This window comes from Lampetra planeri, chromosome 50 (assembly GCF_965212315.1).
Source record: "Lampetra planeri chromosome 50, kcLamPlan1.2.h2, whole genome shotgun sequence".
NCBI lineage: Eukaryota > Metazoa > Chordata > Hyperoartia > Petromyzontiformes > Petromyzontidae > Lampetra > Lampetra planeri.
The window spans coordinates 96018-114576 of record NC_136156.1 but is presented as its reverse complement, the minus strand read 5'-3'; the positions used below and the strand labels follow the sequence as shown (position 1 = coordinate 114576).

The 18559-nt window shown below is 43.7% G+C and overlaps 1 protein-coding gene across 7 annotated transcripts in view; it reads right to left on the bottom strand.

Moving 5' to 3' along the window:
- Nucleotides 1–12826: 12826 nt before the first annotated feature.
- AGPAT3 (1-acylglycerol-3-phosphate O-acyltransferase 3) overlaps nucleotides 12827–18559 on the bottom strand; it is a 62976-nt gene continuing 57243 nt past the window's right edge. For all 7 annotated transcript variants that reach the window (XM_078616293.1, XM_078616290.1, XM_078616292.1 and 4 more), the window contains 2 exons: nucleotides 18178–18376; nucleotides 12827–17638 (listed from right to left, as the gene is read on the bottom strand). In XM_078616293.1, coding sequence (XP_078472419.1) covers nucleotides 17550–17638; nucleotides 18178–18376 — 288 coding nt within the window. In that variant the 3' untranslated portion in view covers nucleotides 12827–17549. The remainder of the gene's footprint in view (nucleotides 17639–18177; nucleotides 18377–18559) is intronic.

Genomic DNA, 18559 nt, shown 5'->3' with positions numbered 1-18559 from the left:
TAAAGTCACGAATATAGAAAAAATAAAAATGAAATGAAAAAAACGACGACGTTTCGATCACAACACCAGCGACAGGTTGCGAATTGGCCTTTCATGTCGATGAAGTTAAATGATTTGGTCACACTGCGTTGTCATTAAACCCACCACCACTCAACACAGCCAATTTGTAAGGTTTGTCAGCAAACAGAACGTGCCAATTTGTTAAGCCGATCGACTGAGCATCCCAACTACAGACAATTTCGTTCATACAACAGCGCATTGTCGTTTGCATCAATGGGGGCTAAGGTTGTTGACTTTCATGGAGGCGGTCCTTACGTGTTCAAGGTTCATGGCCAAAATTACCACAAGACAAGCCATCTTCAACCAACTAACGGTCAAGCAAGACAATACGCTAAACTTTATGTTGTCGACAGCACGCAAGCAACATAAATCCAAACGAATCATCCTGCCAACGCTCAGTGCAATCCACGGCTTCTGGATCAAATCGACAACTACGATCGAATCCACAATCGACTCGCCAACACACAGCCCACCATGCTTCGCGAAGTACAACGTCGGGCTGCACAGGAAGCAAATGCTGCAGGCGAGAGACGCGGGTTGTGAATTTGGTGTTTGGGCGAGATCGTCATTCAGATCGGCGTTGCTACAATGCACCAACTCCCAACGAGAACGCTTTGGTGTTTGTGAACAATGATGATGAGCCGCCCTTTGAATGTGACATTCGCGTGTATACGAAGAATCCAAACAACTCCCAACAGCCTTTCATTGATCTCAACATTCTGAGCCCAAATTTGGAGGCAATGTCCTCTCCGCTGTTGTATCCGTTGGGTGAAACTGGATGGCAACCAAATTGGCAATGTGAGGCTTATGCTAGAGCTCAAGTCAATGCAACGAGAGTGAGTGTCTCCAAATTACAGTATGTAGCAGCGCTAACGGCGATCAGAGGGACATTCAACCCACGAAGCAGTCCTGGAAAGCTCACGCAACAGTGGATTGTCGATTCGTACCTGCAGGTTGAAGCTAATAATTTGAATTACATTCGCCAACATCAGCAGAAATTACGAGTTGAGCTTTATCAAGGACTTGCCGATCACATGGAGAATGCCACTCAAACGGCTGCAGGACAAGCCGGAGTTCCCGTTATTCTGCCTTCATCTTTCGAAGGTTCACCGCGGAACATGAAAGAGCGAAGCGCGGACACCACGTCAATTTTCGCGAAGCAAGGCGCTCCCGATCTCTTCATCACATTCACTGCAAATCCAAGGTGGCAAGAAATCACCAACAATTTGCATCAAGGTGAACAAGCATCTGATCGACGTGTTTTCAAGTTGAAACTGAAATCGTTGATGCAGGATCTCGCTGTGCATGGTGTTCTGGGAATCTCAACGGCTTTCGTCTACACCATCGAGATCCAGAAACGCGGACTGCCTCACGCACACATCCTGATGACATTGCGAGTTGATGATAAATTCACGAGATCTGAGCGCATCGATCAGGTTGTATCTGCTGACATTTCCATTGCGACTGAAAATCCCAGGTTGCACGAAATTGTCACTAGATGCATGATGCATGGCCCATACGCAGCTGGAAATCCTCGAGCAGCCTGCATGCAAGATGGCAAGTGCTCAAAGGCGTTCCAGAAGCAATTTGTTACCACGGCAGCGCACAATGTGAACGGATATCCTCTGTATCGTCGGCGACAAGGAATTTCAGCAGAAGTTCGTGGATCGTCAATGGATAACAGATGTGGTGCCGTACAATCCCTATCTGCTGCTGAGGTACAATGCTCATATCAACGTCCAAGTATGCACATCACTAAGAGCTGTGAAACATATTTATAAATATATTTACAAACGACTCGACTGCTGCGCCAAATTGACGACCACTGCCGGCGAGATTCCTCAACTTCGACACGACGAGCTGTCAGATTTCATCAACGCAAGATACGCGAGTGCACCACAAGCTATGTGCCGTTCGCCGATGCACGATCGTTCGCATGCCGTGATTAGATTGCCCGTGCATTTGCCAAATCATAAAGGTGTTGTGTTTCAAGAAGGTCGAGAAGAAGAGGCGTTGGAAGCCGCACGAACAGGTCGCACTAAGCTCGAATCTTGGTTTCAGCTAAACATGATTGATCCAAACGCCCAAGATTTTCTCTACAACGGCATTCCCTACAATTATGTGTATGTCAACAACAACTGAAAGCAGCGACAAAGAGGAGGCACTAAGATCGTTGCGAGATTGTACACTGTTGGAATCAAAGATGAGGAGCAATTCTATCTTAGGATGCTCTTGCTACACGTCAAAGGCGCTATCAGTTTTGAATTCCTCAGAACCGTCGATGGCGTCGTTTACACCACATTCAAGGAAGCTGCCTTTCATCGTCATTTTCTGGATTCAGATGAAGAATGATGCATGCAGGAGTCCGCGACATATTAAATGGCGAATCAAATGCGACAGACGTTTGCGTACATTTGTTGCTTCTGTATGCCAACAAACGCTGGCGAGTTGTGGAACAAGCATTCACTTGACATGTCGCTGGATTATCTACGGCGTCATGACGAAAATGTTGCATTGAACATGGCTCTGCAACGACATCAACGCAATTCTCAAACAACATGGATTGTCCTGTGCATCAATTGGTATTCCGCAACTGATAGGACATCCAATCGAAGCTCAGCTATACGACGCAGTACAAGAAGAACAAGAAGCTGAAACGAGAATTTTCTCCCTTAATGGGTAACAGTTTGGAGCTTTCACAGCAATAATGAGAGCTGTCGACGATGAGCATGTCCAGAACAGACATTTCTACTTAAATGGTCCTGGCAGCTCTGGAAATAGTTTTTTTGTACTCCGCGCTGCTGTCATTTGTTCGTGGAAAAGGTCAAATCGTTCTTCCTTTTGCGACCACTGTAATCGCAGCGACTTCACTGAAAGGCGGACGAACTGTGCACAGCGGATTCAAGCTTCCAGTTCCCCTCCTCGACACATCTTCTTTGTCGATGAGACTGAATTCGCCAGAAGGCGAAACGCTACGACAAGCCTCGCTCATCATCATTCATGAAATTACGATGCTGACAAAGCATGGCCTTCGATGCATCGATCAGCTGCTGCGCGACATCATGCAGATTCAACGGGCATTTGGTGCAAAATTCGTTGTAATCGGTGGCGACTTCAGACAGACTTTGCCGGTTGTAGCAAAAGGCACCCTTGTTGATGTCATCGAGTGCTGCATCAAATCCAGCGTATTATGGCAGCAGTTTAACAAATTGACTCTCACGGCAAACCTTCGGAGTAATGGTCAAAATGAGCATAACAATTGGCTGCTGAAAGTTGGATTGGGAACTTTGCCCGAGATATGTGGAGTGCTGTTAGGTTCCATTGAAATTCCACCTCAAATGATAACGGTTGATGATCTGGTCACCGCAATTTACGGTCAGAACTTGCAACGCACGCCTGCCGAAGAGCTTGCGAAGAGAGCGATTCTGGCACCAACCAACAAAGACACACATAATCATACAGTAGCTGTCTAGAAATCTCCGAATTTATTTCAGGTCTGACTCGATCGTGTCGGAAGATCCTGCAGACGCATTGAATCGCCCTCTAGAATTTCTTCATGATCAAACGCCTTCAGGAATGCCGCCATACAAATTGGCACTGAAGACAGGCGTCATCATCATGCTGCTGGGAAATCTGAACCCGAAGAATGGTCTTGGCAATGGAACGCGTTTGATGGTCAAATTATTAAAAAATAACTTCATCATCACAGAGATTGTATCGGAATGCAACCGAGGCGAAATCGTCTTCATTCCGAGAATCGAACTAGCTCTAGGTGATGTCACTCTTCCTATCGTACTGAAACGACGACAAATTCCGATAATTCCTGCGTATGCGATGACGATCAACAATTCCCAGGGTCAGACTTTTGAAAATGTGGGTATTTATCTCAATGAATTTTCCCATGGACAGTTGTACGTGGCTCTGCCTAGATCTAAAAATCCTCAGCAGATCAAAGTGTGCATCAAGGACAGTCAACTGCAGTTAAACCTTTTGAACAGTGATCAGAGATTCACACAAAATATCGTAGACCGAGAAATATTCCAAAGTCCTTAATTTCATTTTTTAAGTTAAGAAAAATGTATTTATGTGCAACAATTCCTAAAAAAAATTACAATCACAAAAGAAAACGTAAATGTACATCTTTAATATTACAGCTTCCGTCCTAGGACGGGCAAAAGGCAAGTTAGTAATAGTTGGCCGTGTCGTGTAGATATTGGTCGCGAAATGCTCCGTGTTAAACTGTTGTGTTCAAGCACAAATGACAAAACAAACCCTCAGCATTCATCAATTACGCTACCTTACAATACATGCGACGTTTTGGGCAATGGACCTTCATAATGCATAGAGCAGCCAGAAAGAATGGACAAGACTTGGACACTGCAATTTACACAATGGGCCTCATGGGAATACAATTTTGAAATGTTTGCTGATGAACAGTTTATACATTACTCTCTGGTTCTTTCGGTAAAGTCGCGTAGAAAGAAAATAAAATGTATACGTGACTTTACCGAAAGAACCAAAGAGTAATTCCTGCAGTCACGAAAGCTTCAAATACGGTTGATACATTGGAATATAAAATTACCTCATGAGTATATTTTGACTACCATACAAAACATTCAATAATAAAAAAACAATGACTTAACTAATTGCGTTAAAAGTTAAATTTCAAAAAGTTGCTGGAACATTGCATTATGGGTGACCCCGTTGTAGTGAGGTCAACCGAACATTAGAAATGTCAAGGTTTAATCGGCCAAAGCGACTTGCAAATATTTTCAATTCATGAACCTTTTGAGCAAATAGAAAAAAAGTTGTATTTGCTATTCATACCTCTGGTGTGTTAAGCTCTCTCGAGCAGTGGGCGCCACGGTGGCGAGATGTTGTTAACGACTGCACCCCGCTGAGTGTATGCAGGAGGTTTGTGGGTTCGATCCCGAGCCCCGACGCCCGCTGTGTATGTCGAGTTGCGTGTCTCTCTCCCCATGGTCGCGTGGATTTTCTCCGGGTCCTCAGAATTTTCCCTCTAGCATTTAGAAACATGCATTTGGAGTATTTGGCTGCTATAGATTTCCACGTGAAAGGAGTTTTCATTTGTGGTTAGGTCGCTTTTGAAAAAAAATCTACATAGCTCAGTGCTTCCTTACCTGGTAAAATAAAAATGTAGCGTCAATTTAGTGACAGTGGCTTCAGTGCCCGCCATATTTCTTATACAAGTTACCAACGAGGGCAATGCCTCAGAAGCGGTGGATTCTGGCTTTTGTCCAATTTATTTAACTCGGCGAGAACTCGAAACCAGGATCGTCACTTGCATAGTGATGTCGGTTTACCAAAATGACAAAAGTAAAATAACGTACATCAGCATGAATACAGCAGAGTTAATGAAGGTTGTCAGTCTTAATAGTGAACACGTTTATCGATATGTAGTGGTGGTGTTGACGTGCGCCGACTGTGACAGTGATGGATCACGGGGCGGCGCGGGGTGCGGGGTTGGGCACGCGTTGTGGGCGTGGTGTGGACGCGCGCGCCGGGAGTGACAGATGACGGGCGGCGCGGCGTGGGTGCTGAGGCACGCTGAGATGTGGGAAAACAGGATCGTAGCCAGCGCCCAGTGATTGGTCGAATAGGATGGGTGCTCGCAGCGACGTCCGCAGGTGGGGTATAAAGGGGGACGCGCGAGAGCACTCGGGGAGAGTTACCCAGTTGAAGACCAGAAGACGGAGCTGAAGACCTAGTGCCCCGAGATCCCTAGTCCCGCCGTCCTTGTAGGGACCGGGGCCCTGTGTGGCTCGGAGGCGAGACTGTGGGACCCGGGGTCCGACGCCCACGTGGGTCGGGCTGGGGACCCACAGTCAAGACGGACACCCCGGGCAGGGAGTGTCCCGAGTAGCTCAGTGGGCGTTAGTCGCCAGGGTAGCTAAGTGGGTGTTGGTCACCCGAGTAGCTCAGGGGCGTTAGTCACCGAGTAGCTAAGTGGGTGTTGGTCACCCGAGTAGCTCAGTGGGCGTTAGTCGCCAGAATAGCTAAGTGGGTGTTTGTCACCCGAGATACTAAGTGGGTGTTTGTCACCCGAGATACTAAGTGGGTGTTTGTCACCCAAGTAGCTCAGTGGGCGTTAGTCGCCAGAATAGCTCAGTGGGCGTTAGTCGCCAGGGTAGCTAAGAGGGCGTTAGTCGCCAGGGTAGCTAAGAGGGTGTTAGTCACCCGAGTAGCTCAGTGGGCGTTAGTCGCCAGAATAGCTCAGTGGGCGTTAGTCGCCAGGGTAGCTAAGAGGGCGTTAGTCGCCAGGGTAGCTAAGAGGGTGTTAGTCACCCGAGTAGCTCAGTGGGCGTTGGTCGCCAGAATAGCTCAGTGGGCGTTAGTCGCCAGGGTAGCTAAGAGGGCGTTAGTCGCCAGGGTAGCTAAGAGGGTGTTAGTCACCGAGTAGCTAAGTGGGTGTTAGTCACCCGAGTAACCAAGTGGGTGTTAGTCACCCGAGTAACCAAGTGGGTGTTAGTCACCCGAGTAACCAAGTGGGTGTTAGTCACCCGAGTAACCAAGTGGGTGTTAGTCACCCGAGATACTATATGGGTGTTAGTCACCTGTGAACGAGTTTGGTAAAATAAAGAGTGTGTTACCCGTGAAGTCGTCTCCCGCCGAGTTACTACATTACAGATATAATATTTCCATGCACAATACATGTCGTTGTGGGGAGGCCTTCATTTAGCAGTGGAGAGACAATGGCTACTGAAACATCTGGTTGGATGGTAGTGCAGTGAGAACGCGCACCTCATTTGGAAGGTGATTGCAGATTGGTTTGGAGATGATTCTGCGGTGGGTAAATTGATATCAATTGTTTAGAATCACTGATTGAAATGAGTATTTCCTGATTTAAAGCTTTCGTGACTGCAGGGATTCATCTTCTTGGTTCTTTCGGTAAAGTCACATAGAAGGGAAATAATAAAATAATAATACATAATAACATAATTTCCTGCTTGAAAAAAAAACAGTATGCGTGCTGTTAATTCCAGAATGTACACTTAAAAAAATTAACCCGTAAAAACAAAGTTTTTCACTATAAATCCTTTATATGCGTGTTCAATGGGCCACAACCCAGCCCACATTGGTCTTTGAAACGGGCGGCTAGAGTCCTCTCGTCCTCTGGCTTGAGATGGCTGCCACCTATGGGTCAGACGATTGCCTGCCACCATTAAGCAATTGGTAATTAAATATAATTTGTTTTACCTAATAAGTCAAATTTTGGGAAAAAAATTTCACGAAAAGAAATTGTCACGCACAACGAGTCTGTGTGCAAAATGTCAGCTCGATTGGATCACGGGAAGTGGGTTAAAAAACGACCGAAAGATTTGCATGGTTGTAAGCGCGCAAGCAAGCAAGCAAGTGAACTTAATGTAAAGGATTAAAAAATAATGTTCGTTCATTGCTGTATGAAGGCTTCCCGTTTCTGTGTTGGTTATTGGGGTGGTGTGCCCATACTGTGTTGGTTATTGGGGTAGTGTGCCGATACTGTTGGTTATTGGGGTGGTTTGCCCATACTGTGTTGGTTATTTGGGTAGTGTGCCGATACTGTTGGTTATTGGGGTGGTGTGCCCATACTGTGTTGGTTATTGGGGTAGTGTGCCGATACTGTTGGTTATTGGGGTGGTTTGCCCATACTGTGTTGGTTATTGGGGTGGTGTGCCCATACTGTGTTGGTTATTGGGGTGGTGTGCCCATACTGTGTTGGTTATTGGGGTGGTGTGCCCATACTGTGTTGGTTATTGGGGTGGTGTGCCCATACTGTGTTGGTTATTGGGGTGGTGTGCCCATACTGTGTTGGTTATTGGGGTGGTGTGCCCATACTGTGTTGGTTATTGGGGTGGTGTGCCCATACTGTATTGGTTATTGGGGTGGTGTGCCCATACTGTGTTGGTTATCGGGGTGGTGTGCCCATACTGTGTTGGTTATTGGGGTGGTGTGCCCATACTGTGTTGGTTATTGGGGTGGTGTGCCGATACTGTTGGTTATTGGGGTGGTGTGCCCATACTGTGTTGGTTATTGGGGTGGTGTGCCCATACTGTGTTGGTTATTGGGGTGGTGTGCCCATACTGTATTGGTTATTGGGGTGGTGTGCCCATACTGTGTTGGTTATCGGGGTGGTGTGCCCATACTGTGTTGGTTGTTGGGGTGGTGTGCCCATACTGTGTTGGTTATTGGGGTGGTGTGCCCATACTGTGTTGGTTATTGAGGTGGTGTGCCCATACTGTTGGTTATTGGGGTGGTGTGCCCATACTGTTGGTTATTGGGGTGGTGTGCCCATACTTCACGTTGGTCTGTCCAGCGGTCGACATTCCACATTCCTGTGCCGAATGCGAGTATACTAATGACAACCACTTGTAACTTTTCCCCAATGGTTCAGATGTCACACGTCACTTATGTTAGGCTTAACCATTATATTGCTCAAGACACTGGACTATGCCTAATTGTACGATGATCAGTATAAAGTGAATCTGCCCGAGCCAACTTACGCTATCACGGATTTATGTTTGTGACATATATTCGTGTAACAGACGTTCTATTTAGATTTAGTTTTTCATGTTCACAGGCGGTCTCGAGTTCTCACCTGGTTAAACAAATAAACTCATGCTGCATGCACAATACAGTGTATAATACATTGTTTACCCTTTCAACTGATACACGAATAGATGCTGCCATTATGTCATTGTTAACACACTGGAATTGTAAGTCATTGGTCTCTGGTCCGGCTCAATATCCCGGCGTAACAGTCAAAACATGATTTAAAGCTTTCGTGACTGCAGGGATTCATATTCTTGGTTCTTTCGGTAAAGTCACGTAGAAGGAAAATAATAAGAATATAGTTAAAACATGCTCAAGTTTCTTAATTCCACCACCTTTCCCCACAGATCAGTATAAATGGTGACACCGTTGTCGATCTGTGGTGGGGCAAAGTGTGAGGACTTGCACCTCTTCCAAGACGTCTGGCCAGTGTAGAAGAGTAGGCCAAATACCCTCCAGAGAGGCCCTCAAGACCGAGCTCTCGGCCTTTCCACCAGCAGTGTGAAGCGCAAGATGTTGCAGGGCTGTGCCTTTAACCTCGTGAGCAAATCGACACTGGCATTGAAAAAAAGACAGCCCACTTGTTATTGATTCATACTATTGCATTTTATTTGGTAAATTATTTATGCAAAGTTTTAAGAAATGTTACAAGCTGCGTTAATTCACAAATATTTAGATTAATCGTAATGGACACCAGTATGAATGCTTTAATTGCTCATTCACACGCTCTCCAATCAATACAGTATAGTGTAACTCTGTAACAATTATAGTTTTACATTGCATAGTAACTCTATCGCATACTCTATACATATAATTTCTATGATTTTTTTTGCTTTGTTAACATAATTTTTGTACAAATCTGTATTTGCGTTATACGAAACAGGGACACACGGTGACAGAAGAGATGGTGCCGTGTCCAGTATCTAAACAGTACTGGTTAGTGTTGCCAGATGTGAAAAAGCATAGCTTGTGAAGCAGTGGGCCCCAACCTATCTGGACCTCGAGACCACCGCCAGCCCTAAAGAGATATCCACAGACCACCACGCAGTAGAAATGTTCTGAGAACAAAATCTGAAACAAGTGCACTTCACATCTTCCACAGCCTAGGGCCCACGGTGGCCTGCGGAACCACAAATTGTGGACTACTTTCTACAGTACCATGGATACAACTTCCAGGTTTTCCAAAATACAATAATTGCTACCAGAGGTGTACAGATAATAACGATTCGATTCAAGGATAGGTTATTTCAACATTGTGGTGAATGTAGCAGCCACTAGTGGCTGCAAGGGGTCACTTGCAGCCGTTACATAAGCTGTGCACGAACAGGATATTCTTGCAGAAGGCAGAAGCCCTGAATCATCAAAATTGAGGTCCACGTCAAGAAGACACCGCTACAACTTCTTAACACCGTGTGACCCTTTAGGTATAGAGGTGGAACATGCTATCTGGCAACACCAGTGCCTCCGATCAATGTCGTTATACATCTCCAGACACTGGACACGTGAAGGGGAACTGAAGCACGTCTTGCACAGGACAGGATCTGGTCTAAGGTGGCAGTTGTTTAGGTGACACTGGCGTCTGGTGGTCGGTCCGAACTGCACCCACACTGAAGATAGCTCTAACAGCATACGAACAGTTTTTAGTGGTCTCATCCCCACACAATCGATTCACACTCTCCAATAACAGCGCGTCTACAACAGAGGGCAACTGTGAGTTAAGGCTCAGAGATAAAGCATCGTGCAGCCCAGTATGCGAGCTGCGCCAGTGTGTGGTCACATTGCATGATCCATGTGTGGGGGTCGTAGCAGTCTATGTAAATTACGTCTGCCCATCAGAAATTCACCCGGATGGATTTCTCTCAGTGGGTTTACCGGATTTCATGGGTTTGTATAAAGCACAAATGCCGACCTGAACTCAGAGCAAGACCACTGTTGTAGACAATAACAGTAACTCCTAACATTGAGGGAAAGACAGTTTGCTCTTCCACATTTAACCAGTAAGTGTGGTGCTCATCATTTTATTTGCTTTAACTTCCACAAGTGAAGAGACATATTGGTTTATATATACATGCACACACTGAACAGTTTTTTTTTACAGTTCAATTAACATTACAATCATGTGTTCAATAATGCAATTTAATAATGAAGCAAACATCCCACTATGAGATTCATTAAGAAATGTTGACCTTGATATCAGAAAACACGTTTTTCCTTGCTTAGGTAATTCATATGCAAATTGATATGACACGGGTTTATCAAATATGCGTGTAACGTAATGGGGAGTTAATTACAAACGATGACAGATGCTCGATGGACATTCTTCACAGCTCCAGCCTGGTGTCGCTCTGGCTTCTTTTGCCGTGCAGTGGTGAGCAATCATTTGCACAAGTCACTGCTTTTCTGGATGTATCTGGATTACCTTTTCGAGCCTGCCATCCATGCCACGTCATGTGCCCGTACACTGTGTATGGGATGGTCGTTACAAATATTGAGAACAAGACATTAAAAGGCAATTTGGTGCCTGCTACTGTTAGCCCTAGCACCAATTCACATATTCTATTATCATGAGATAGTGTGGTACATTTAAATGGGGTTTCATATAACATCAATAGTGTGACAGTTGGAATATCATGTTCTTATTAGGTTTTGCCCAGCTCTTGATTATGTATATGTACTTTACTATATATAAGAGTATAGAATTATAGATTTGAAGTCCATTTTGAATGCCATAAAATAGGGCTAAGGTCATTGCCATGGCAAAAGGTATTTGAAATGAAAGCTTTTATTCCGGTGGAATTCATTTTATATTTTGAGTGTTAAAATATTTCAACACAGAACCGTCATGATCTATAACAGATTTTTTTTTTTGGTCCGATCGCGTGAGTCCAGTGCCAATGTGTGTCATACAACTCCCACCTGACACAGCAGAATGCAGTCGTCATCCTGTGTTGGGTGGAGCAGGGTGTATGACACATTTTGGCATTTCACTCACACAATGTTACCAAACAAAACAATTAGTCGCAAAAGCCTCTCCATGTTAGAATTTACCAACCTCTATAGGGAGGATGTGTTTCTCAAACCTGATGTTGCTGGATATAATTGCCAGTGAAACGTCGTACCTATTTGTTCAATTTTGTGGATTGCTCTTCAACATACTGGTGGTGTGCTGAAGCAAGAAAATGGCGGGCTTGTCCACGTGACTTTATTTATTAGCCAATGTCGGGTGGAGGAGGGTGTATAACACACATTGCCATTATACGCACATGATCTGAACCAAACTATCAATAATGAATGATAACATGGTCGCAAAAGCCTATGTGTAATACAGGACAGTCACCTCTCGATTATCCAGGGTAATAGGGGGAAGGGAAAGGCTACATGACATAAAAACATGCATAATATAAATTGAATGCAAAATAGGCCATTAACAAAAATCTATTGTTTACTTGTGTAGAATTAGTGTGAAAACACCTGTTTTCATTGTGTTTTTTATTGTTAACTGAGCCACGAGTCATCTGCAGTGAATACTATAAACATCACTTGTTTAAAAGGCGTGAATGAGTGTGTGATGTACGATATTGTTACACTTTCCCATTGATAATCCACAAACCTGGATTTTATGCCCATGAATGACCGAGAGTTAACTGTACTTTTCATATTTGGAACAAATTCAGACAGAGACCACAGAATTTAGGCATAGCACTGCTTTGCTTCCAAAAGCGATTACATTTCCACTCGGGGCAACGCCCCTACCACCATTAATAGAGAAAATACCACTTGAGTCTCCATTGAGAGGAAACTAAAGCATACGAGTATAAAAAAATTTAATCAGCTAAGTGGTCGATAGGAAAACACTCGGTGGATTTAAAGCAGATGCAACTGAATTTGGAGGCAGGTTGCCAACAGAATCAGAATATGTATTGCGACTGGAAGAATTCGATGAGCTATGTAGCTCTTTTCACAGTTGTCTATGTTAAGGGACTTGTACAAGTGACCAGTGCAAGCAAGTGCAGCTCCAATCCGGTGGCCTATAGAGGTCTGATTTTGATGATAGCCTCACACGAGCCTGGTTTGAAGTGCCTTGCAGCTGCGGTGTGTTCCGTGATCGCGATGTGCAATAGCCAGCCACATATACCACACCATCTCTTTACAGCAGCGGACATAAATTGGACCGACCAGAACGTTTTGAGAACAAGATGCAAAAAATCCCCTTGAGTCGACACACTCAGCATTGTATTTTATTTGTAAATACTGTACAGCGGCTCTTAACATAAAGGCACCTTTTCCCATAACATGATTAGTTTATAAAAACAAGATGAATTGAGGCTAGGAATTTGAAGTTGTTGGAGACTTTTAAGTACCAGCTGAAGACTAACCCCTATTTAAAAAGACCTCCTCTTTCGAGTTCTCCAAGTCTTTTTCTCCCAGGTTACCTTTGATTTATTTTCATCCTTTATATGCATGGCGGTGAGATCCATTGTTTAGGGGCACCTTATGCATCCAACTCGTTATTATGAAATATATGCTTAACACTATTTTGTTGGTAGGATTTTTTAGCATCGCATTCTCATAACTGACCACTACGTAAAAACACTAATGATATCACCCCAGCTTGTGAAAAATCATTATTCACTTCATGACATCTGTTGCAAATGCGGCATTGCAAGACAATATCACAGGCAGATTTTGGAAACATCTGGTTTTGGGAAATTCTGAACTGCATTCGTTTCATCCAATGTAAATCTGTGAATTAAATCTGACAACTATTTCGACCAGGAATAACATAACATCACAGGAAGATGTTACACGTGGTTTTTATGTAACCTTGCAGAATTATCCAAATTAACGTTTGTTTAAATCAGTGGTTTTACAGTGGTAAAAGAAAATTTTGTTCACTCTTGCGTTCAGTGTAGTGCACATTGTTTCAAACCTCTTCCCGATGTGACTCTTAAAACTCACGCACTTATAGTGATGTGATCACTGAGACACCATGAATAAACCTTTACCCTGTGCTGCAAAGTAGTTTAGTAGTAACATCAAAAAGAGTCGTTATGACATCACAACATTGACACTACTCTTTGGGTCTCTTGGTAAAGTCACGTAGATAGAAAATAAATAGATCACAACGTTTCGATCGCAACACAAGCGACCGTCTTCAGGTGAGAGAGAGAAAGCTGCTGAGACGAGGCCTTGTGTAGGCCTGAGATGGTGCAGCCTCAGGGTGCGAGGGCGGGGCTAGAGATCGTCAGCCTGAGGCTGTGGAAGTGGCTATTGTACTATGAGAGATTAGCATGGCAATGTACAAGCTTGGTATGTCGCAGCATCGGTGACTGAGCGAGAAGGACATCCAAGCCCGTCAATATAAAGACATCCAACCTAATAATGCAACTCAGAGAGTTGCATTATTATCTATCTACGCGACATACTAGGCAAGTCACCGACGCTGCGACATACCAAGCTCGTACATTGACGTGCTAATCTCTCAGTACAATGGCCACTTCCACAGCCTCAGGCTGACCATCTCTAGCCCCGCCATCTCACCCTGAGACTGCACCATCTCAGGCCTACACAAGGCCTCGTCTCAGCAGCTTTCTCTCTCTCACCTGAAGACGGTCGCTTGTGTTGCGATCGAAACGTCGTGATCTATTTATTTTGTCTACCTACGTGACTTTACCGAAAGAACCAAAGAGTATGAATTCCTGCAGTCACGAAAGCTTCAAATCAAGATTGACAATACTGTATAGAGAGGCAAGGAAGATAGACCAGCGCTCTTACCTCGTGTGACAACATCACAGAGAACGGTGGGACACACATCCACTACAGTGCATGATTAGGCATAAGAGTGTATTACGAGACAATTCCAGCACTCCTGGCCCTTGTCAAGTTACCAATGAACAAACACATGCAATACACATTGCCCGATGCGTACGCCAACTCACAGTTGGCTCTGCATGTGAATGTTGAAGACTGGTAGATGTAAAACACTGGTGGGCTATACAGACTGGGGTCAAAAACCTGGTGTCATGTGTTTTGAGGATGACACAGTTAATCTGGCTACACCAAGTACCAGCAATTGAAATGAAAAATGCCGTTCATTGGGCACGGAGTACACACTTTTAACATAGCATTGTGTTTTTTACTCCTTTCATATGTAGGCTTTGCACTTCTATGAGCCATGAAAACTGGATAAAATGAAACATTCCAAAACTAATTAAGCTGTCAGAAAAGCAACATTGAGCCCTTCCAGATAAAACTACGTTCCATCCAAATGTAATCTCCAAAGGCTCAAGAGGAACTGTATGCCAACCACTACTTTGGCGTGTCACATTACACACCAATATATTAGTCATTAAAGAAAAAGTAATTACAAATTAAAAGCTTGATTATTAACAATGGGACTTGATCAATGCTTAATTGTCCTTTTAAAAAAATAGCATGATTACATTTCAGCATTTAGAATTTACAGCAATTTTTTTCAACTGGTGAATGCAGGCATTTGGTCATCTTGGTTACTTGACTATATTGAACCAAGCTGCTCAGTGTGGGTTGGTAGCAGAGGAGGCAAGGACTGGTTCAGATATCACTCGCTACTGATGTTAACCGTGGCTGGAACTCAAATCCAACTCTTGTCACCAATTTTCATTGCACAAAGTGCAGAGCAGCGGTGGATTTGTTAGCATACCGTGCTCTGAAGCCAGCGATCCGAGTTTTAGTCCGAGCCATGGCAAAATTCAGTGGCAAGCGACATCTCATACAGTCATAGGCCTGCCCCTTGACCGACTCATAGTGCCCTACATGTTGAAGCCTCGTCAGATAAATCCATGACTGACGTCACATGGGGAGGCCTTGATCCAGCAGTGGATATAAAATAAAGCTCTAAATTATAATCCATAATTACCACCGTTTATATTTTAATTGAAATGTTCTAATTATGTCCTTTAGCGGAATAACATATTGTGCTGTGAGATAGGTACATTCATTACTTTAATTGTAATACCCATCAAGTATTGAAATTTGAAAACAGTTTTTTCGGAAAACTGAATGTTTCTGCTAAACTAAGGTGTGACTGACCAAACATGAGATTTTGAGATGTTTTGCTATATGCCATTGTTTAGGGATGGATAAAATATGGATCAGAAACTTAGTGGCCTTCATCTATCAGCGGATAAGATTATGGCTGTTAACTAGAAATCATAAAACAAAAGGCGAACTAAAATGACGCAAAAATATGAATTCGTGAAAGTATCTTCCCCGACAGGCAAAGACTCCAGTTTTCGATACGAAATCGTGAGGTTTTCAAATGGCAGATGTTTGCAAGCAGAAACATCATGGGACCTCCTTTGCCAGTACCAAAATGTGAAAATAGGTTTTCCCCTTTTTTATGGCAACAAAACAGGTGTTAAGATGTTAAAACACCAAACTGAAACCTTTTACAAGGAATCATGTCTGCATTAACCACAATACTTGTGGTCAGAATGCAAACAAAAAACACACTCTGATAATAAATGCATTGTCTTTGAAACTGATTGGTCCACACCAGAGACAGATTTCTTTTGAGCCTCGTCTCAAACGGTGTTAGACCAGAGGACGTCAAAAGGCGTCCTTGGAGTACGTTTTTTTTGCTGCATTCTGACCACAAGTATTGTTGTTAATGCAGACATGATTCCTTATAAAAGGTTTCAGTTTGGTGTTTTAACATCTTAACACCTGTTTTGTTGCCAGAAAAAAGGGGAAAACCTATTTTCATAAGCAGAAACATCACACACAAAATAATCATACATTGATAGTGAAGCAGGGAGTTTGCTGGAATTCCATTGGTCACACCTTAAAATGAGTTTGGCAGAATAAGCATGTCCTGTGACAAATCGATTGGATGGGTTTATCAGCACTGCAGTCAAGAGACCAAGCTCGAATGGCTATGCAGTCTTGTCTACATGAAGGTTCTAACACGGATGTCACCAAGTCCGACTCCAGTTAGCAAGCGACTCTGTTGTCCGCACCCATTCCTCCCTGCCTCAAAATTCCAACCCAAAAACAATAAAAACCATACACAAAACATAATTTATCACCCATATGAAAGGGATTTCAGTTTATAATCAGGTACTATGTATATTCATGCATTCTGTACACATAACATCGTTTACAGACACTCCTACGGTTAGGACTTGCGCATGACCTGGATGTGCAGTTCAATTTTGCAAATCGGACAACAGGGACAACACATTAATGGATAGCAACACATTCGGTATACTGGGCATAAAGTGTAATTTCTACAAGTTGAATTTTAATACAGGCATGGCTTTTTGTACAAGACCAAATGAACGGCAAATAATCAGGACATGCGCAAGTTGTCGACAAATCCATTCACGTACACAAAGGTAACTTAACACGATTAAAAAGAAACCTCTCTAATCAGAGGATTTTCAAACAAAGCAGTAAAGAACTCTATTTCATTACTTGTTTAAAAGAAAAGTGTTAACAAGCATCCCCCCTTTCATATGATTAAAATGTAAGATGTTCATCTATGTTACTAATCAAAGTATCGTTTATGAAAGTGTGGATTTGATGAGCACTTTTGATGACCAAAACTGGGGATTGAATCCATGCTGTACTCCACCGCCCTGTGTCAAATGGAACATTCCAAGCATTGTCAACCCAGCGCACACTAAAGTCACGGAGAGATTGCAAGCCTTTGAATATACCATTGTCCCCTAAGGGAGGAGACAAATAATGTGGATTTCCAACCAGATGTGGGTACAAATATGATAAAAGAAAAAAAACTTAATAGTTAGTTTTTTTACGTCACATTTGAAGTTCACAGTTTTTTTTTTCATAATATGCAAAACACCTGTCGGGTCATTGTTTAAAAATAGATATGCTAGCAACAATGGTACACGACAAGCTGTGATTTTGCACATCCACACTCACATTCCGCTGTTTCAGTCGGATTTCTTCACCTCCTGGTTCCCATAGTTGGATCCTCTATCGATCTCCGTGACTCGTATCAGACGACGCACACCCAAGGAAGCTGCAAAAGTAAACACAAGTCAGTCACACTGTCATCGCCACCACGACTGCCCCACAAGAATAATAATACATGCAAAAAGTTGACTAGAAGATCTGTCCTACCATGATGCCTTGTATGTCACAAGACGTAACCATACCGCACGAACAATGGACAACCGTTTTGATTTAGAACACCAGCATTCACAATCGTGGCCATATCTTAGACACCAACAAAACAATAAGACATCTGAATAGTGGCTTAATCTTTGTTAGGAATTATCATTACAGTATAGATGAGCCAATATAAATTACATTTCATATGAAGTGGTGTTGTTTTTGGAGGTTACCCTTTAGAAAATCGTCCACACTGATTAGAGGGCTGAGCAGAAACTCGTAGGCACAATGTGATGCTATTCGCAAATATGGAAACGTGTCTTGTTCTGACAGCTATCCATCGGTTTTCATACTGCTAATCAACACGTGAGGACAAACGCAAGTTGAAAGGAATCACAGAACCCACGCACACGTTTCTTTCATTACAACTTTGCGCGCGTTTGTTACCGGTGGTGAGGGCGATGAGCAGCGCGGTGATGGCGAGGGCGGATCCGCTCGTCAGGATGTTCCACGCGAGGCAGCCCAGGGGATAGAGCAGCAGCGTGGCCCAGAAGAGCCAGTTGAGCACGGCCCAAGGCCGCTTGTTGGGCTTGACGCACTCGCCCGGGAAAACGCCCGTCTTGCTGTACTCCTCCTGCAGCGCGTCCTGCGTGACACGTCGAGAGCATGGACGGAGAAGGACATTGAGCGACACACACATTGAGTATTTGATGCAGCAAATCTGGCTGTGACGGTCCCACCTGATGACGGAGACTTGTGTTGCCTCCGAAACGTCGTGATTTTTATTTTATTTTACTTTCATTAATTTGAATGTTTTACCTACGTGACT